The 22,240-nt window shown below is 40.6% G+C and overlaps 1 protein-coding gene across 1 annotated transcript in view; it reads right to left on the bottom strand.

Moving 5' to 3' along the window:
- The window catches only part of CPD (carboxypeptidase D), an 80,102-nt gene that overhangs the window by 6,000 nt on the left and 51,862 nt on the right, over nt 1–22,240 (bottom strand). The window contains exons 10-20 of the mRNA XM_002718901.6: nt 20,210–20,352; nt 17,032–17,201; nt 15,423–15,746; nt 12,323–12,518; nt 7,945–8,080; nt 5,738–5,869; nt 4,845–4,940; nt 4,686–4,750; nt 1,273–1,404; nt 541–726; nt 139–238 (exon numbers count right to left, since the gene is read on the bottom strand). Coding sequence (XP_002718947.1) covers nt 139–238; nt 541–726; nt 1,273–1,404; nt 4,686–4,750; nt 4,845–4,940; nt 5,738–5,869; nt 7,945–8,080; nt 12,323–12,518; nt 15,423–15,746; nt 17,032–17,201; nt 20,210–20,352 — 1,680 coding nt within the window. The remainder of the gene's footprint in view (nt 1–138; nt 239–540; nt 727–1,272; nt 1,405–4,685; nt 4,751–4,844; nt 4,941–5,737; nt 5,870–7,944; nt 8,081–12,322; nt 12,519–15,422; nt 15,747–17,031; nt 17,202–20,209; nt 20,353–22,240) is intronic.

Below are 22,240 nucleotides of genomic sequence, written 5' to 3'. Positions count from 1 at the left end.
TTCAGGAAAATGATAGCGAGAAAAGGAGACATTAGAAGAAAAGGGAGTAGTGTCAGGAGCTTATGGAGATGATCCATCTTAAACTGAAATGTCAAGACTGCTTTTAACTTCAATTACTAAAAATTGAAATTTCTTTACCTGATACAGTTACCACAAGCTCTCTTGGCAACCCAAATATCCGGTTATCTGTGTCAAAGACAATCACCACAGAGCTAGCTGCATCATGATGCACAAAGACCTAGAAGGAGGAAGTCTATGAGTTATGAAAAGGTTTACTCAAGGTATGCAGTAACCCTATTATGTTCTTAGGGATTTTATACAAACCAAGGAGATGATTCACTACCATCTAATGTGCATGAAATGCTACAAGAATTTCCTTTTGTTGTCAAGGGATAGCAAGATAACAAGCTAACACTAATCAAGAGGTGGCCATACTTCTAATCCCTTTATTCCCTTCAGGCTTTCTAACAGTAGTTTCAAAGATGAAGTCTGACAAGGAGTTGAGAATTTACATAACACTACTCAATCTGTGTTTCTTACCTGGGAATGTTGTTGCTGGTACCCATCAGCAATGGCATTGATGTTATGGACCCCTGGCGCTAACAGTACATGGAAATAACCTCCCTCTTTTGTGTGTACTTTTATTCCTTCATTGAGTACAATGACTGCTTTAGAGATTGGTTTTCCAGTCTTATCTTTAACAAATCCATGCACTCCCTTGTGAACCTGAAAAAAATGTTGAAGACATAAATTTGTTTTCATAATGTCTAGAGGCAATAATTTGAGGCATGACCAAATCCAAACAGAAATCAATCTCTGTCTCTCTCTCTTACACATACACGTACACAGAGCAAGCCTGACCTATTCCCCTTCCCAGTGTCTCTGACCTTGCTTGCTTCTCAATCAATGCTTCAGAGTCACAGAGATGAAGATAAGAGAAAGAGAACTGAAGCAGTCAAAGCCTGAAGCATCAGATCCCAGACTCCTAATAGCCTGAATGATTTCCTTGCCACCATGATACACTAACTCCAATAACTGTGTAATTTTCAGATTAAAGATCCTGCAGCATCTCAAAGGTCAAATTAACTAAATTATAGCAGATTCCAGACACATGAATGCATGGCTTCTATTTAGGCAACACAAACTGAACAAAATTCTTCTTTCAATATAAATCTAAAATAAAAATATGAATTTTTGGTGAAAGATTAAGATAAGGTTTTAATAAAGGTTTGTGTTGAAGATATTCCTGGGAGCTTGAAGAGAACGATTTACCTCCACCAACATGCTAAGGAGAGATCTTTTATTTTCTGCCCACAAGGAAGGGAGTTGTGCTGCACTGGGGAAGTAACAGCAGCTTGTATACACTGTGATTTCTGGACAATGGCCATAGGTGACGCTATAATCCTGGAATGGAAAATTAAAAATCAAATGTAAGAAAATTTATAAGCAAATTAAGGCTGAAGCTTTGTAATACAACAAATGCGATTAACAGATTAAAAAGAAAATGAGGTAATGTAAATGAGGTGATGTAAACAAAGAATCTGTAAACATTTTACAGCAAATATAAATAAGCCAGTCTGTACTTAAATCAGTCACAAACACAATCACAATGGCTCCTAAGAGAGCCTTTGAGGACAGGGACTATGTCTAATTCATTTTTACATCTTTGTGCTGGAAGGTAAAGGAGTTTGTTAGTGTTTAATGTATGAAGAAATGATTGAGTACATACAGAGGGTCAGCTTCCCTCTAAACCCTGAAACTGTACTGATGTTCACAGAGGTCTGGAGGTAGAAGAACAAGAACTTGACTTCTGATCTCCTCAACCTGGAGCCTACAGGTGACAACAAGCCACCACCTGTAAGTAGTGTTTATCCAGGCACAGGAACTGCCCATGTACAGGTTCAAAAATGTATCTTACCACATTCCCCTCCCCCCAAAACCTATTTTTTCCTAATTCAATTAATGATATTAACTCATTTTCTTATATGTCCATGAAATTTTTTTGTCTCTGACTTCTTCATTTTACTATCATCCATAATTGGCCAATTCCTGTCAATTCCTTCTCAGCAGTATCTCTGAAACTCAATACCTTGACTTCACTACCATGGCCACTACTCTAATCTGGCTAGACTATTTTTTTTTTTTTAAGATTTATTTACTTATTTGAAAGGCAGAGTTACAGAGAGGCAGAGGCAGAGAAAAAGAGAGAACTCTTCCATTCTCTGGTTCACTCCCCCAGATAGCTGCAACAACCAGAGCTGTGCAGATCTGAAACCAGGAGCCAGGAGCTTCTTTGGGTCTCCCACATAGATGCAGGGGCCCAAGCACTTGGGCCATCTTCTACTGCTTTCCCAGGCCATAGCAGAGAGCTGGACTGGAAGTGGAGCACCTGGGACTTGAACCACTGCCTATATGGGATGCCGGCATAGTAGCACTTGCCCCTGGCTAGACTATTCTAAACCAGTCTCCTGCATCTGGTTCTCTTTCCTCCAGACTATCTTAACCCATCATTAAGACATTAGTTCTCTAAAAAAATTTTTCAAAGATTTATTTGAAAGGCAGAGTGACAGAAATAAAGGGAGAGAAAGAGACATTCTATCTGCTGGTTTATTCTCCAAATGGCTGCTATGGTGGGGCTGGGCCAGGCTGCAGCCAGGAGCCTGGAACTCTATACTAGTCTCCCATATGGGTGGCGGGGACCCAGGTATTTGGGTCATCTTCTGCTGATTTCCCAAGCGCATTATTAGAGACCTGGATCAGAAATGGAGCAGCTGGGACTCAAACTGGCACTCAGATGTGGGATGCTGATGTCCAAATGGCGGCTTAACCAGATGCATCACAATGCCAGCCCCAAGATTTATTTTCTAGTAGCACAGCTTCAACCACGTCACTATATCCTTGCTCAAAACCTAGCCTAAGTATTTACAATGTTGTCAGAAGGAAATTAAAGAACCAAATAAATGGAAAGACATACCATGTCTTTCTCATTGCTCATTTCTCATTGTTCATTTCTCATTGTCTGTCAAAGACAATATTTTAGAGTTATCAATACTACTCAAAGTGATCTATAGATTCAACACAAGTCCTAATAAAATTCTAATACCCTTTTTCTTTGCAGAAAAAGAAAGGCCAATACCCAAAGTCACTGCAGTCTTTGAAAGGAACAGAATTGGATTTGGCAATGGATTCTTATATATGATAACAAAAGCACGAGCAACAAAATGATAAGCTGGACTTCATCAAAATTTAAAAAATCTTGTGCATAAAAGGATATGATAAAGAAAATACAAATACAATCTAAAGAATGAGAAAGTATTTGCAAATTATATATTTGATAAAGATTTAACTTTCTGAATATATGAAGAACTATAGCTCAACAACAAAAAAGGAAACAATTTAAAAATGGGCAGTGACTTATCAGATATTTCTCCACAGAAGATACATAATGGCCATTAAACACATGAAAATATGCTCAACATCACTGGCCATAAGAGAAATACAATCAAAATTATAATGAGACACTATTTCATACCTACTAGGATGGCTACAATTTAAGGAAAAAAAGAAAAGCCCAGAAAACAACAAGTGCTGATAAGAATATAAAGACATTAGAGCCTTTGAACACTGATGATGGAAATGTAAAATCATGCAGCTGCTGTGGAAAACAGTCTGGGGGTTTCTCAAAAAGCTGAAAATGGACTGGCACTGTGGCATAGTGGGTAAAGCTATCACCTGTGGTACTGGCATCCCATATAGGCACCGGTTCATGTCCCAGCTGCTCTACTTCAGATCCAGCTCCTTGCTAGTGAGTCTGGGAATGCAGTAGAAGATGGCCCAAGTCCTTGGGCCCCTGCACCCACGTAGGAGACCTGGAAGAAGCTCCTGGCTCCTGGCTTCACACAGGCCCAGCTCAGGCCATTGTAGCCACTTGGGATTGAACCAGTGGATGGAAGATCTCTCTCTCTCTCTCTGTAACTCTGCCTTTCCAATAAATAAATAAATCTTAAAAAACAAAACAAAAAAAGAACCACATATGCACCAGAAATTCCACTTCTAGGAATACATCTGACAGAACTGAAGACAGAAGTGCAAAGAGATATCTGTAGGTCAGTGTTCATTACATCATTATTTGTAATAGGTAAAAGCAGAAACAACCTAAGTGTCCATCAACATATGAATCAATAAACAAAATGTGGTACATACATATAGCAGATTATTATTCAGCCTGAAAAAGGAATGAAGTGTTGATACAAGATTATGTTGAGTGAAAGAAGCCAGACACAAAAAGATAAATATAGTATTATATCAGTTTCATGAAGTATTAAGAATAGCATAATTTACAGAGACAGAAAATGGGTTAGAGGCTACCAGAGACTATGGGAAGAGGGGCATAGGGAGTCATTCCTAATTGGGAATAGAGTTTATATTTGGAGCAATGAGAAAGCTTTAGAAATATATATGGTGAAGATTGTGTGACACTGTAAATGCAATTAATATCACTGAATTATACAACTAAAAATAGTTAAAGTGAGAAAAAAATTATTGGTAGGTTAATTTAAGAACTATCCATGACCAGAAAGCCAGGAAACAGGTGCTGTTCACTTTGTTGTATCAGAAAAGTTTTCAACTCTTTAGCTCAATGACTGATATTCATAATTGCATTCTAAATGTGTCCTGAGGCATACCTTCATGCTGCCCAGGTGACTGTGCCATTCTGCTCCACGCATTACTCCTCCTGGAATATTCTCATCTACAAAGACATTGAGATGCAATGCCAGTGAGACCAATAAGTGAAAACTCCTCCCCTACAAAAGCAATAATAACAAACTACAGAAAACACTTGCCTGACTTATTTGGGCAGCTGGGCTGACCCATGTGCATTGATGGATGATTATTTGCATAGAGTGATGCCAAATGCTTCAGAGTCTCCTTGTTTTCCACTACAAAAAGAAAAATTCAGTCAGCAGAGAAATCCAAAAGACTTTTCTCTAAGTTCAGCATCATAGATACAGGTCTTCTCCTTCTAGCAAATCTTGCAACCAACTAAAGTTTACTGAGAAGTTGTTATAATTCACTGCATGCCTTAGTTTAGCCCAAGATACTCAGATTTAGACAATCATCTAGGTATTAATGAGGAGTTTTTACTATAGAACCATATAAAATACAAACTTGTTTTGGTATGTTTTACTATATTTGAGGGATGTGCTGGCCTAATAACAACAGTGCTCATAGTCTGAACTGAATACAACCCAAACTATCTCTACATATTACACCCCCTAAAGATTTAACAAGCTAACTGCTTAACTCACCACAAGGTATAACCAGCCAGTCAAACTTTAAAGAAAGGATAACTCTGTACTGTTAATATTTGGTTACCTATAATACGAGTTTTTTGAGGCAGGCACTGTGTCTCATATTTGCTTTTGTATTCCCAGTATCTACAGACATAATGATTGTTCAGTAAGTGCTTATGAACTAAACTGAACAGATGTGCCAACATGGCTAGTCTCATTAAAGCTAGGATGCATTAGATCTGACCTCTCTTCTACAAGTAATTGCTTGAACTCTTGATGTGTGTACAATCTTCTTAGGTCATTATTTGCTTATGAAGTATGCTCAAATGTTCACCATTTAAAAAAATTTAGAAGGGACACTACTGACTTGAAATTTCTTATGTAACTTTCAGTAGTGTGTATGTGTGTGTGTGTGTGTTTTAATATAATGACATTCAACCCACCTGTCTGTACTGGCTTGTCATATGGGTATGTGACCAACACAGAACCACCATCCAAAGCAACAGAAAGACTGAAGTCCTGTTTCTGAATCAAATTTTCAATGATGGCTTTTGTCTCAGGCTGGGAAGCATTATCTAAGTAAGAGTCAAATACAAAATATCAAATTTTAGTGTGACATTTTAGAAAATTCTTTACTTGAACACCATCAAAATGCCAGCTTACACAATTCATAAATACTTTATTTTTCCATAAACCACTATTTCAAGTAACAAAGATATCTTTTAGAAAGTAGGTTATTCTGAGTTTATATACTTTAGAATGACATGTTTACATTAATAGCTCTAAACAAGCTTAAGAAAAAAATTTTTTTAAAGATTTATTTGAAAGTCAGAGATATATAGAGGGAGAGATAGAAATATAGATCTTCCATCTACTGGCTCACTCTCCAAATGGCAGCAACAGCAGGGGCTGTACAAGGCCAAAGCCAGGAGCCTAGAGCTGCTTCTGGATCTCCCATGTGGGTAACAAGGCCCAAAGACTTGGGCCAATCTCTGCTGCTCCCAGATGCATCAGCAGGGAGCTGGATTGGAAATGCAGCAGCCAGGATTTGAACCGGTGCCTATATGGGATGCCAGCACCACAGGCAGCAGTGTTAACTGCTATGTCACATTACTGGCCCCTAAGAACATTCTTAAAGAAAAAAATAAAGATGGATATACCCCAGTTTAAAAAATAATTTAAGGGAACATATAACCTATTTTTAATATACTTTTTAAAAATTTATTTGTTTTTGTATCAAAGCCAGAGAGTGAGGGAGAGAGAGGGAGAAGAAGAGAAGAGGGAGAGATCTCCTAATCTCTCCCCAAATGTCTGCAACATCTGGGGTTGGGCCAGGCCAAGTCTAGGAGTCCAGAATTCAATTCAAGTCTCTCACAGGGTGGCATGGATCTAAGTGCTTTGAGCCATCATCTGCTGCCTGTCAGGGTACACATTTGCAGAAAGCTAGAACCAGAAGTAGAGCAAGGACTTAAACCTAGGCATTCTGACATGTGATGTGAGTATCTCAACCAGAATATGTGCCCAATAGTTGACCCAATTTCACGATATAACCTATCTTTGAAAGAAAATAAGATTTCCAGGAAGCAGAGTATTTTCTGCAGCATTGTTTGCAAGAATAAAAAAAAAAAAAAAGCCCAGAAACAAATTAAATGTCCATCAACATAAGGCAGAGTAGTGTATATATAAAGACATCATTAAAGGGGCTGGTGCTGTGATGTAGTAGGTAAAAGCCACTGCCTGCAGAGCCAGCATCCCATATGGGCACCAGTTTGAGTTAACTGTTGCAGCCAACTGAAGAGTGAACCAGTGGATGGAAGACCTCTCTCTCTCTGCCTCTGCCTCTCTGTAACTCTGCCTTTCAAAATAAATAAATAAATCTTAAAAAAAAAAAGGTCATTAGATCTAGAAGTACTAAAATGGAAAGTTGTTAATGACACAATGAAAAAATTTACAAAATTATATGAATAGTTGATGATCCTATTTAAATAAGAAACAAACCCCTGTAAATCAACATACATATATATCATGTGAGTTCATATAGTGAAAGAATTCATATATCTATACAACTAGTGACAGAACATCCCAATATTATTGATTGAATTTCTGCAAGAAAAACTTGAATTATTTTTACAAATGAAAAAGAACGATTTAAAAAGTTTTCTGGATGTCTGCATTCATTTATGCATCATTTATAATAAGAAAAGAAACTAACACATATTCATCTACAAAATAAGATCAACTGATCCTCTAGAAAAGAAAGAGAAAATAATCTCTCAAGTACTTAAGTGGCTTAAAAATATTAGTCTTTCTGGGCTGGCATTGTGGAGTAGCAGGTTAAGCTACTACCTGCAACACTGGCATCCCATACAGGCACTGGTTCATGTCCCAGTTGCTCCATTTCCAGCTCCCTGCTAATGTGCCTGGAAAGGCAGCTCCAGATGACCCCTGCCAGCCACATGGGAGACCCGGATGAAGCTCTAGGCTCCTGGCTTTGGCCTGGCACAGTGGTGACCGTTGTGGCCACTTGGGGAGATCTCTCTCTCTCTCTCTCTGTCTTTCAAATAAATAAATCTTTTACAGAAAGGGAGAAAGATACGGAGGGAGGGAAGGAAGAAGGGAGGGAGGGAAGAAGGGAGGAAACTGGTCTGACTTGTGAAGTCTGTATCCAGGTCTTTGCCGCGAGCATTTGTTTGTCCCATCTTTGAAGTACAGTCTTTCTCTTGTGCTCTTTCTCGTCCGTCTGGATTCAGAGAAGGGACAATCACAATCCTAGTCCTGTCAACTAACTGAAACAGAAACAAAAATCAATGGGGTTATCAGTTCCCTCCTACGCCTCAGATGGAAAATCTTTATATTTTACTCTAAACACAGTTAAAAGACAGAATTAAAATAAATAAATAAATAAACTTTTCTCTTGTTCCAAATAAATTTAAAAGGAATAAAAAACTGCTATACAACTAATGTTCCCAGAGTCCTCCTGGTGACTTAAGGCAAGGGTCAGAAACCACTACCTGTAGGCAAAATCCAGTCTGTTGCCTGCTACTGCATATAAAACTTTATGGGAACCCGGTCATCCCCATTTGTAACTGTTTTGGTGCCGTAACAGCAGAGCTGAGCGGTTACAACACAGAGCATCCACCCCACAAGGCCTTTATAGAAGTGTGCTGACTACTGGCTGAGATCAATAATGATGATGAGATACTTCCCTGGATTAAAAATTATAATGTCTAATCTGACAGATACTAATGAACATCTGGAAACAAAGAGAAAGAAGACTGAAATCACGCCAGAAAAAAAAAAAAAAGACGTGAGACATTTATCTTATCCATAATAATTTATCTTGCAGGTAACTGATAAGTATGCATACTGACAAATGTGGTATGAACTGATTTCTATTTCATCCTATGTATTTTTTTTTTTAAGATTTATTATTTGAGGGGCTGGTGCTATGGCACAGTGGATTAAAGGCCAAGCCTGCAGTACTGGCATCCCACGTGGGCACCAGTTCAAATCCCAGCTGCTCCACTTCCAATCCAGCTTCCTACAAATGTGCCTGGGAAGGCAGTGGAAGATGGCCCAAGTCCTTGGGCCCCTGCACACACGTGGGAGATCAGGAAAAAGCTCCTGGCTCCTGACTTTGGATTGGCGCAGCTCCAGCTGTTGTGGACAACTGGGGAGTGAACCAGCGGATGGAAGACCTCTCTTATTGTCTCTTACCTCTCTCTGTTACTCTTTCAAATAAAAAAAAATAAATCTTTTAAAAAAATAGCCATTTTGTTAAAAAAATACTTATTATTTGAAAGGCAGAGTTAGAGAGAGGCAGAGAGAGAGAGAGAGAGAGAGAGAAAGAGGGCTTCCATCTTCTGGTTCACTCCCTAAATGGCCACAATGGCTACAGCAGAAACGATCTGAAGCCAGGAGCCTGGAGCTTCTTCCAGGTCTCCTACATGGGTGCAGGGGCCAAGGACTTGGGCCATCTTCCACTGCCTTCCCAGGCACATTAACAGGGAGCTAGATCAGAAGTGGAGCAGCCGAGACTCAAACCAGCACCATATAAAACGCTGGCACTGTAAATGGTGACTTTACCTGCTACATCACAGCACCATCCCCAATCCTATGCATTTCTTACAATAAATCATAAGGGATCCCTGGTTTATTCATTCTGATAAAATAGTCTGTACAGATTGCAGCAATATCTGAGAGCCTTTAAATTGTGGTTCTTGAATCTCTCCTCTGGGGCAATTTTTTTCTAAGGTATACCTTGTGTTTAATCACAGGCCTACTTAATTAGAATCCCTGAGATGGGATCTCTGAGCACGTGTATATTTCCTTTTAACTTCCTGGATAGTACTGATCCTTAGCTCAAAACAAATGGCAATCTAAAATCATTTAGGTCTTAATTTAGGCTCAATTAAACAAGTGGGCAAATCCTCATAAACAAGGACTTCTGAAATTCCTGTTAGTTGCTTTATCTGGGATATATAGTTTCTTATAACCATAAGACCAGTAGGTTGCAAATCTGGACAAATATTAGAATAACCTAAAGATGGGGGCCAGTGCTGTGGCATAGCAGGTAAAGCCGCAGCTTGCAGTGCTGGCATCCCTTATGGGTGCTGGTTCAAGTCCCGGCTGCTCCACTTCCAAAGATCCAGTTCTCTGCGGTGGCCTGGGAAAGCAGTAGAGGATGGCCCGAGTCCTTGGGCCCCTGCACCCACGTGGGAGACCCAGAGAAGCTCCTGGCTCCTGGTTCCAGATTGGCACAGCTCCGGCTGTTGCAGCCAACTGGGGAGTGACCCAGCGGATGGAAGACTTCTCTCTCTCTCTCTCTCTCCTTCTCTCTCTGTGTAACTCTGAATTTCCAATAAATAAATCTTTTTTAAAAAATAACCTAAAGATTTTTTTATAAAGATGTATTTATTTGAAAGTTACACAGAGTTACACAGAGAGAGGAGAGGGAGAGAGACAGAGATAGAGAGAGAGGTCTTTCATCCACTGGTTCACTCCCCAATTGGCTGCAATGGCCCAAGCTGTGCCAATCCAAAGCAAGGAACCAGGAGCTTCTTCTGGGTCTCCCATGTGGGTGCAGGGGCCCAAGGACTCAGGCCATTTTCTGCTGCTTTCCAAGGCACATTGGCAGGGAGCCAGATTGGAAATGGAGCAGTGGGGACTCAAACTGGTATCCATATGGGATGCTGGCACTGCAGGCTGCAGCTTTACCCATTATGCCACAGCGCCAGACCGAGCACTGATGTTTTTAAAAGCTTCTCAGGTGTTTCTAATGTAGACCGATGGTGGAGAACCATTGTCCTCAACACTGTCCCATTTTAAAAGACAAGCAAAAGTGTCATGGAGATACTACATGAGAAGTCAGTGGAAACTGCTTTGCTAAAGATGGTAAAATAATTTTCAGTTCAGTCAAATTTGTCATCTCATCTAATCACACAGGTTCATTTTGATCCTACTCATGACATCAATTCTTCCCAAATTTCTTTTATCAGGAGGCAGTACAATATAACAAAACTGTAGGGGCTTTATACTGAGACATACTTGGGTTTAAACTCCAGTTTCAGGAGTTACTACTAGCTGTGAGACTTCCTAGAAGTTAACAGAGATCTCTCTGCCTCAGTGTCTACATCTATGAAGTAGACATAATTATTATTACAGAGTTGAGGATTAAACAGGTCTCCTGTCTCAGAAAATTAATTGGCACTGTTTCAGATATTGTCTGCTGGTTGTTAATGGTGTAAGCAAAGCACTTGGTATGATACCTGGCACACAGTAGGTATTTACAGATAGGAGTCCTTTTCTCCTCGACAGTGCCAATCAGTGCTAGCGAAGGACGTGTTCTTTCCTTCCTTTCCCTGAGGCAGACAGAACTGTTGTTGAAGCACACGTGACCAAGACTCCAGCTCAAAGTTCTCTTCTGTAGTCCCTAGCTCAAGTAGACAATGCCACATTGCTCTGTCTAAAATCTGTTAGCTGAGGCTGGTGCTGTGGTATAGTAGGTGGGATCTCTGCCTGTGGCGTTGGCATCCCATATGGGCACAGGTTCAAGTTCCAGTTGCTCCACTTCTGATCCAGCTCTCTGCTGTGGCCTGGGAAGGTGGAAGAAGATGGCCCGAGTGCTTGGGCCCCTGCACCCGCATGGGAGACCTGGAGAAAAGTCCTGGCTCCTGGCTTCAGACCAGCCCAGCTCTGGCTGTTGTGGCCATTTGGGGAATGAACTAGTGGGTGGAAGACTTTTCTCTCTGTCTCTCCTTTTCTCTGTAACTCTGCCTCTCAAATAATAAATAATTTTTTTTTGATAGGCAGAGTTAGTGAGAGACAGAAAGAGAGAAAGGTCTTCCTTTCCATTGGTTCACCCCCCCAAATGGCCACTACAGTTGGCGTGCTGCGGCCGGCGCGCTGTGCTGATTCAAAGCCAGGAGCCAGGTGCTTCCTCCTCCTGGTCTCCCATGTGGGTGCAGGGCCCAAGCACTTGGGCCATCCTCCACTGCACTCCCAGGCCACAGCAGAGAGTTGGACTGGAGGAGGAGCAACCGGGACAGAATCCAGCGCCCCGACAGGGACTAGAACCCCGGGGTGCCAGTGCCGCAGAAGATTAGCCTAGTGAGCCACGGCGCCAGCCCGTCCAGTATGTTTTAATGTATCATATGAAAAGAAAAACTATATAGCTTTCACTATATTTTAAAATACAGTGTCCTAGTTTTAAGTAATTGAAAACAGAAGTTCCCCAAGTTAGAATGTCGAGAACTGTAAATAAAAATCGGAAGGGGAGCTTGGCTATTAATAAATAAGCTGAAGCAAATCTTTAGTATGTTTTCTTGTATGACCTCTTAGTATTTACAAAGAAATATAACAGAAGGATAATATTAACAATGAATATATACAAAAAATAGTTCATAATGTACTGAAAGTGCCTCCGTGTAAAATCTAACAAAAACTACTGATCTTTACATGGTGCCCTGATATTAATGTATCACTGATCCTTTTCCTTATAAGTATGTCAGAATAGGCTATTCTCTTACCTGGGTAACAGCTGTGTTCTTTTTGTAGTGCAGACAGAGAAATTCTGCCAAAGCCAAAAGCAGCTCAGTTCCAACTGGAGCGTTGCCATGGATACCAGCAACAAAACGAATCTTTGGTTCTTCGGGCTCAGATACATTCGGCTTATTAGAGATTTCAAGGGACCAAATGTGACGATATTCAGCACTCTGTCCCAAACTTTTAAAAGGCAGAAACAAAATGTTAGCAAGTAATCAAGCACTATGTTAATGCTGACTTAGGAGCTTTAAAAAAAAAAAAAAAGAAAAAGAAAAAACTGTAAATTCTTTAAGAACGAATCATTGTGTCAGAAAACTTTAAGAAAATCAGTTTACCTTGACCAAAAGAGTCAGATTTTAGATAGCATCAGATTTAGGAAAAGTGATAATTTAGTTCAGCATCCCTCCCAATTTATCATTCTTACTCTAACTGCACAATATTTGCCTCTCTTCTATAATTTACACTACTATTTCACTAGTGCATGTCTTTTAAATTCATTCTTTAAATTTTTCTTATGGAAATATTTAAATATTAGTGAATATGGAGAACCTCCCTTTTTCAACCCAAATTAATCTATATAAACATATTTTAATATAAATATAACATCAGTTTCATAGTAAAGATACTTTATTAAAAACAAAACAATGGTTAAATGCTCTGCTTATCCAAGAGTTCTGAGTATAATGCTCTTTACTATAAAGAGAAATTTATAGGGCCAGCACTGTGGTATAGCAGGTAAAGCCACCACCTGTAGCGTGGGCATCCCACATGGGCGCCAGTTCGAGTCCCGGATGCTCCACTTCTGATCCAACTCTCTTCTGATCCCTATGGCCTGGGAAAGCAGTAGAAGATGGCCCAAGTCCTTGGGCCCCTGCACCCATGTGGGAGACTACAGATTGGCGTAGCTCCGGACATTGTGGCCAACTGGGAAGTGAATCAGCGGATGGAAGATCTCTTTCTCTCTCTCTACCTCTCCTCTCTTCTGTGTAACTCTGACTTTCAAATAAAATAAATAAATCTTTAAAAAATTTTTTTAAAAAGAAATTTACAAAAGTTAAATAGAAAAGAAAGTCAGTGACTGGTGATATGGCGTAGTGGGTTAAACACTTGCCTACAGTGCTGACATCCCATAAAGGTGCCAGTTTGAGTTCTGGCTGCTCCATTTCTGATCCAGCTCCCTGCTAATGTGTCTGGGAAAGCAGCAGAAGATGGCCTAAGTGCTTGGGTTCCTGAACCCATGTAGGAGACCTGGAAGAAGCTCCTGGATTCAGCCCAGTGTAGCCCTGGCTGTTGAGGCCATTAGGGGGAGTGAACAGGTGGATGGAAGATCTCTTTGTCTCTCTGTGTCTCTCTCTCAAATTCTCTTTCAAAAATAAATATCTTTAAAAAGTAAAATAAAATACAATAAAAATTAAAACATTAGGTGGCAAGCAGAATTTTAAAGAAAATCATCATTAAACTGAGAAAGTAATAGAATAAAGACTGCTTTCTCATGATGCTGTTCAAGGATACCTAGTGTATATACCACGTAAAACTGGGTGGAGCCCCACAAAAAGTAGGTGTGCTATATTTTGGCAAATAGTTAACTATAAAAGTATATCTTGAAATAAAGAGTTAAAAAAGTTAAATGAACTAAGTAAACAGACAGCAAAATAATGTCCTATTTTTAGTTTATTTTAAAGTAAGAGTATAAACTTTATATGGCTAAGCTAGGCAAAAATATTTGAGAACCAGTTGAGGAAGAGAGGTAACTAGTATTGCTAAAGTAAATATCATTCTTTGCATCTATTTAACATTATAAATCAGAATTTGGAAGCTAAATTTTCTGGTTAAATTTTCTTTTTAGATTTATTTATTTGAAAGACAGTTACAGTGAGGCAAAGGCAGAGAGACAGAGAAGACAGAGAGAGGTCTTCATCCACTGGTTCACTCCCCAGATGGCCGCAACAGCTGGAGCTGGGCTGCTTCAAAGCTAGGAGCCAGGAGCTTCTTCCAGGTCTCCCATGACTTGGGCCATCTTCTACTGCCTTCCCAGGGCATAGTAGAGAGCTGGATCAGAAGTGGAGCAGCCAAGACTGGAACTGGCGCCCATATGGGACACCAGCACTGCAGGCGGCGGCTTTACTCTCTATGCCATAGCGTTGGCCTCTCTGGTAAAATTGAAAGGACCAATGAAGAAAGGCAGAGTAAAAACGTAGGGTAGGGCCTAGCATTGTGGTATAGTCGGTTAAGCCATCATCTGCAATGCTGGCATCTCGTATGGGTGCTGGTTGGTGTCCTCGCTGCAACCAGGCTTCATTTTCTAATGTGAAAAAAAGGTTACACATGATCCCTGACAGGTGAGCTCATAGTTCCAAATTTCTCCCTTGCCTTCAACACAATAAAACATACTAAACAATACTTAGTCAAAACATGAATCTGTAGCTGAGAAGTGCAAAGGATTTTGAAATCATTCAAAGTAAGCATTAGGAAGACTAATTTTACATTTCTAGAGGCTCAAGCTGTCTATTGCTGATGTGACAAGTAATTCTCCAATGGTCCTCATAAATGTTCCCAAGATTCATTGCTGTTTCTTTTTTAGATTTATTTTAGCTTTTTGGAAGGCAAAGTTAACAGAGAGAGAGTGAAAAACAGAGATCTTCTATCTGTTGGTTTACTCCCCAAATGGCCACAACAGCTAGGTCTGGGCCAGGCCAAAGCTAAGAGTCTGGAACTCCATCCAGGTTTCCCATGTGGGTGGCAGAGGTCCAAGTAGTTGGGCCATCACTGGCTGCTTTCCCAGACACATTAACTGGGAGCTGGATTGGAAGTGGAGCAGCCAGGATTTGAATCAGTGCTCACGTGGGATGGCACTGCTGCAGGAAGCAGCTCAACCTGCTGTGCCATGACGGAGGTCCTGAGATTCATTGTTAGAAAGATCTCCAAGCAAATATCTGTGGCAAAATAAGTAAACTCCAATTCTCTATACATTCAGCTCCCAAATATTTCTAAATAAATTACAAGAATTGCTTAACGTGTCTAATATTAAATGTACCTTCTTAAAAAGAAAACAGAGAAAAAAATCAATCAAATGGTGACACTTACTTGGTAAGATTTGTAATGTGTGGATAGTTCATTACAAGTCCTCTTAAAAACTCTGATAAGTCTTTGTATGAATGATACCGATAAAGAGCCAGATTTGAGGAAGAGCTTAACATGAGGTTTTCCAAACCATTCTCAGCCGAAAGGTCTTTAATTAAAGCTTCAAATTCCTTAGTAGTTGGATCAGTGGAATAATCGGTGCTGGTGCTGTCCCCCTTTCCTTTCTTTGATTCATTGTTTGAATCTGTTGAGGATCGAACAAGTGTGAAGTTGACCTGAATAGCGCCGTCGCTCTTCACGGTCACATTCTTGGTGACTGGATTATACCTACAATAAAGGAGACAGCTCAGAGCCACACTTCTCTGACTGCAGGACCCAAGCCCTGGGAAAACAGAGCTGTGCAGACGATGTGTGAATCACTGGGGCAAATGTGGTGCCTCTTCTAGAGCCAAACTTTTAACTCTGAGGTAATCTGCAATTTTTAAAAACATTAACAAAGAACAGACATGTGCATACTGTAAAATATGAGTGTATTTTAATGATTAAATAAATGACTTCAAAAACAAGTCTGTGCTTGCAGTGGGTAATCCCATGTGTCCTCAATCTGAGTTCATTTGTCTGCTATCAGGTGATCTGGGGAGCAAGGTTTGAAATGCACTAATAGGACATTCTCCATCAAAACACCATTCTTGACCCTGCTTTTCAGACAATGTGCACTTTAGTTTATCTACTACTCTGCTAAATGGGAAAAAAAAGGAGAAACTCATTACTTATTAGTGTTAACTCTTGTATATATGGCCCATGAGATATTTGAAAATAAATTTTTTTAAAAAAAGTAAAAATCATAAATTTTCCATGTATTTATCCTTACTTCAAAAAGTTTCATTAACTCTTCAGACATAGTTAGTAGGGGGAGGGGAAAATATTTTGTTATAACACACTTATCAAAACATAAGAAAAAACGACAAGAATGTAAAACTGATGTTTCAGATAAAACAGTCAAATGGTTCCAATTCCAAGCTATTTGTAAAAGGAGAAGATAAAGAAAATGTAAGGTGTTGTTTTTTTTTTTTAAAGAAAGCACACAAGTTCATTTTCTATTTTCAAATAAACAAACCTTTGTAGAAAGAAAACTTGTGAGAGAGATGAAAATGGCCATAAGGCACATAAACACTAGTGAAAAAAGAGTATCTGTGAGAGAGCTTTGACAGGGTAAATTAGTGGCAACTACTGGACAACACAACTAGAAGCAGACAGCTGAACAGGAGAATTTTTTTTTTCTTTGAAGAAACAGTTACTTCCAGGAATTGTTAGCAACGGTGAAGGAGGTTACTTAGAGAGGCTTTTATATCAGGACAGGGGCCAGCTGATCAGAGAGCAGCAGGGTAAACACAGCCACTGTTCAGAGTGCTTACTCCATGGGCTTGCAGCTGGCAGTTCCTATGCTCCCTCTGCCCCAAGAGGAGAGTGGAAGGTGTAACCAGCTCAGAACCTCCCAGCACTGGACTCAAGGTTGCATAGCAGGTTCTCAACTTTCTGGTGATAATCTTCCAGAAACGCATCATATCTATCTTATCCCCAAGCCCTCAATTTTAAAACATTCATCACTCACCCTCGAGCAGATGCTGTGATTTTGTAAGTTCCTGGAACCAAGAGACGCCAATAATCTCCAGTTTTGTATGTAGTCACTGGGTGATTAATTTCAGCAACACTGATGGTGGCGTTTAATATACCTCTGCCATCTGTGGCATCCAGTACAAATCCTTTGACACCTTGATGAACCTGAATAAAGTGTAAGGACACCCAGATTTCAATTAGATTATCATATCCAAAATAACAGAATATTAACAATGTAAACAGAACAAACAGAAATTTAACAGTTCAAAGCAAAGCCAAATGGAAATGCCCATTAAACAAAGTATTTTAGTTTCTGAAGACTACTTTTTCATAGGCTAAGCTATCTTTATCATTAAGAATATGGTCTATAAGGGGCCTGTGCTATGGCATAGTGAGTAAAGCTGCTGCCTGCAATGCTGGCATCTCATACAGGCACCAGTTCAAGTCCCGGATACTCCACTTCCAATCCAGCTCCCTGCTGATGCACCTGGGAAAGCAGCAGAAGATGGCCCAAGTGCTTGGGTCCCTGCATCCATATGGGAGACCCAGAAGAAGCACCTGACTCCTGGCTTCAGACCGGCCTAGCTCCAGCTGTTGTGGCCATCTGGGGAGTGAACCACCAGATGGAAGAGCTCTCTATTCTCCCTCTCTCTCTCTGTAACTCTGCCTTTCAAATAAATAAATATTTGTAGGGAAAATAGAAAGCAAATGGCTACATTAAAAAAAAAAAAAAACAGTATGTTTGGGCTGGTGCTGTGGTGCAGCGGGTTAACGCCCTGGCCTGAAGCGCTGGCATCCCATATGGGCGCCTGTTTGAGGCCCTGCTGCTCCACTTCCAATCCAGCTCTCTGCTATGGTCTCTCAGTCTCTCGGTCTCTCTCTCTCTCCCCTCTCTCTATCTCTGCCTCTCTCTGCCTCTTCTCTCTCTGTGTAATTCTGACTTTCAAATAAATAAATAAATCTAAAAAAAAAAAACCAGTATGTTCTACAAAATGTAAACTTTAGCATAGTCTGAATATTTCAGAATATAGAACATTCTGCAAGAAAACAGGGCTGGACTCTTCAAAAATGAAGTGGTGTTTTTTAAACAATGCAAAGGCTATTTAAACAATGCAAGGACTATTTATTTAAAGAGTAAAGAGATACAATAATCAAATGTAATACATAGTGGTTAAGTCACTATTTGGGATGCCTACATCCTACATCAGAGCTCCAGATCCTCTGCTTCAGATCCAGCATCCTGCTAAAGTGCATCCCAGGAGGCAACAGATGGACAAGTACTTCGGTCTCTGCCATCCATGAGGGAGATCTGGAGGAGTTCTGGGCTCCTAGCTTCAGCCTTGCCCATCCCTGGTTGTTGCAGGTATTTAGCAAGCATACCAGCAGATGGAAGATAGATCTCTGTCTGCCCACCTCCCTCTCAATCTGCCTTTCAAATAAAATGAAAATTTTAAAAAAGGAAAGATTAAAAGAAAAATTTTTTTGAAAAATGCAGTTTGGGCCAGTGCTGTGATACACACATTTTGACTAGATCTGGGTTTTAAAAATACAGCTTTAAATCTACATTTTGAGGACAGTTTTGAAAATTTGAATATAAGCCGGCGCTGTGGCTCAATAGGCTAATCCTCCGCCTAGCGGCGCCGGCACACCAGGTTCTAGTCCCGGTCGGGGCGCTGGATTCTGTCCCGGCAGCCCCTCTTTCAGGCCAGCTCTCTGCTGTGGCCCAGAAGTGCAGTGGAGGATGGCCCAAGTCCTTGGGCCCTGCACCCCATGGGAGACCAGGATAAGCACCTGGCTCCTGGCTTTTGGTTCAGCGCGGTGGGCTGGACGCAGAGCGCCGGCCGCGGCGGCCATTGGAAGGTGAAACAATGGCAAAAGGAAGACCTTTCTCTCTGTCTCTCTCTCACTGTCCACTCTGCCTGTCAAAAAAAAAAAAAAAAAAAAAGAGAGAGAGAACGAAAAAGAAAATTTAAATATAGACCAGGTGTTAGGTAATATTAGAGAATTACTACTCATTTTCTTAATTAGATAAAGGTATTTAGAGACAACTTGTAGAACATCCTTGTTTTTCAGAGATGCTGAAATACGTATATAAATATAATAGCATACTACCTACATTTATATTGAGATGGCTCAGCCAAAATATATTATAAATAATATACATATAAATACAGCAAATACAGCAAAATACTAAAAACTGCTTCATCTAGGTATATGAAGAAAAGTGGTGTTTTTTTTTTTTTTTTTTTTTTGACAGGCAGAGTGGACAGTGAGAGAGAGAGACAGAGAGAAAGGTCTTCCTTTGCCGTTGGTTCACCCTCCAATGGCCGCCACGGCCGGTGTGCTGCGGCCGGCACACCGCGCTGATCCGATGGCAGGAGCCAGGTGCTTCTCCTGGTCTCCCATGGGGTGCAGGGCCCAAGTACTTGGGCCATCCTGCACTGCACTCCCTGGTATTTTTTTAAAAGAGATTTATTTATTTATTTGAAAGGCACAGTTGCAGAGGAAGAAAAGGAGAGACAGAGAAAGATCTTCCATCTGCTGGTTCACTCCTCAGCCCCTACTGTATTAATCTTAAAACTTTTTCTGTATGTTTAACATTTTTCAGGATAAAATATTTTTAAACATAAGTAAACTCATGGCCTTTATACCACACTATTCAGAAAGAAGATAAAGTCAAAAGTACTGGTACAAACTACTAGTCAGATTGCCCTAACTATCCATAAGCATGTTTCATATATCTTTACCTATTGGCCACCTTGCATAGTCAAACAAAAGGAAATTAACTTTTTCCCAGTAAATCATGGGCAATAAGAAAAAGAATAAAAGCACTTATTCCACAGCCCTTCTTTCAATCACCTGACAAATGCTTAGGTATGTATCCAACTTACATTGGCATTTTATAAAGACAGAGCAAAAAGCGGCCAGTAACCGTCAGGAGCAAAACATCACTACTCTGTTTTACCATTTTCTTCAACTCTTCCTCAGACATAGAAACAAATCAATTTGAATACAAGAGTTTTCTAAATAAATACATTCAACAAATTGGAATACACAAATGGAACAAATCTAAAACTTTAGAATGTATTCTAAAGTTACTGCATGAAAACCATATGTGTACACAAAAATCTTATTCTTAGGAAAAATTTCATACTTCACTCCTGAATAGTCACCTGTTTCATAAACTGGATTAGAGATCTTCGATTCTGTTCCCAAAACTTTGGCAAATCTTTCTCAAGTGGGTATTTCACACAACCCAGCTCGATGGTGACTTCAAAGCAGTTTGTTTGCAAGTAGTTCCAGTCCTGCATTCCACCTGAAGGATAAAAGCTTAAAATACGTCACCCTGAAGAAGTTTTAAATAACTCAGATCCTGAAAGATAAACAGAATTCCTAGTAAAAGCCAAATTCATCCTGCATCACTGTTGGTCAAAAAACAATACTTTGACTTGAGAGCTCTTTGATGCTTGTGGTATGGGCAAAGCACCTACACTTTCACTTCAAGAAGAATTCAAGTGTAGCTTGCATCCCTTCTATTAGCATATACAAAGTTCTTTGTAATAGCCAGAAATAAAATGTAACACCTGCATCAAATTTTAATGCATTACTTTCATTCAAAACTCAAACTGCGGGTGCCAGTGCTGTGACATAGCGAGTAAAGTTTCAGCCTGCAATGTCAGCAAGCCATATGGCGCTGGTTTGTGTCCTGGCTGCTCCACTTCTGATCCAGCTCCCTACTAACGGCCTAAGAAAAGTAGCAGAAGATGGCTCAAGGCCTTGGGCCCCTTCCACCCATGTCAGAGACCTGGATGAAGCTCCTGGCTCTTGACTTCGGCCTGGCCTAGCTCCAGACATTGTGGCCATCTGGGGGGTGAACCAACAGATGGAAAATCTGACTCTCCCTTCCTCTATAACTCTTTCAAATAAATAAATAAATAAATGTTTTAAAAGATTTATTGTATTTATTTGAAAGAGTTACAGAGAGAGAGGTAGAAACAGACAGAAAGAGAGAGAGAAACAGAGAGACAGAGAGGTTTTATCTTATATTTTTTACATTTTTTTTATTTGAAAGAGTTACAGAGAGGCAGAGGCAGAGAGAGAAAGGGCTTCCATCTGCTGTTTTACTCCCCAGAAGGCCATAACAGCTGGAGCTTTGCCAATCCAAAGCCAGGAGCCAGGAGCTTCTTCTGGGTCTCCTATACAGGTGCAGGGGCCCAAGGATTTGGGCCATCCTCTACTGCTCTCCCAGGCCATATCAGAGACTTGGATTTGAAGTGGAGCAGCCAGGACTTGAACTAGCGCCCATATGAGATGCCAGCACTGAAGGAGGTGGCTTTACGTACTATGCCACAGCCGCTGGTCCCAAGAGAGGTCTTCTATCTGCTAGTTCACTCCCCAAATGGGTGCAACAGCCAGAGTTGAGCCGATCCAAAGCCAGGAGTCAAGAATTCTTCCAGGTCTCTCACATGGGTGCAGGGGCCCAAGAACTTGGGCCATCCTCTGCTGCTTTCCCAGGCATGTTAGCAGGGAGCTGGATCAGAAGTGGAATAGCTGGGACGCGAACCGGTGCCCATATGGGATACTGGTACTGCAGGCCATTGCTTTAACCTGCTGCACCACAGCACTGGCCCAAATAAATAAATCTTAGGAAAAAAAAACCTCAAAGTGTATCTACTGTAAAAAGTTAAAAATATTATGCGACTGTTTTAAAAATATGTAAATATTTTAAAAAGAATGATCCTTTTGGAGTTGGCGCTGTGGCATGACAAGTTAAACTGCTGCCTGCAATGTTGGCATCGCATATGGCTGCAGGTTAAAGTCCCAGAAGAAGCTCCTGGCTCCTGGCTTTGGCACGGCCCAGCTCTGGCTGTTGTGGCCATTTGGGGAGAGAACCAGTGGATGGAGGGTTTCTTTCTCTGTCTCTCCCTGTCTCTCTCTCTGTAACTTTGCCTTTCAAATAAATAAAATAAACCTTTAAAAAAAAATGACCCTGTGCCAGCACTGTGGTGTGGTGCGTAAAGCTGCCTCCTGCAGTGCTGGCATCCCATATGGGTGCTGATTCGAGTCCTGGCTGCTCTACTTCTGATCCAGATCTCTGCTATGAACTGGGAAAGCAGAAAATGGTCCAAGTCCTTGGGCCCCTGCACCCATGTGGGAGACCTGGAAGAATTCTTGACTCCTGGCTTTGGACTGGCACAGCTCTG

This window comes from Oryctolagus cuniculus, chromosome 17 (assembly GCF_051225735.1).
Source record: "Oryctolagus cuniculus isolate XC-2025 breed Fujian yellow rabbit chromosome 17, ASM5122573v1, whole genome shotgun sequence".
Taxonomy (NCBI): domain Eukaryota; kingdom Metazoa; phylum Chordata; class Mammalia; order Lagomorpha; family Leporidae; genus Oryctolagus; species Oryctolagus cuniculus.
This window is presented reverse-complemented; position numbering and strand designations above follow the sequence as displayed.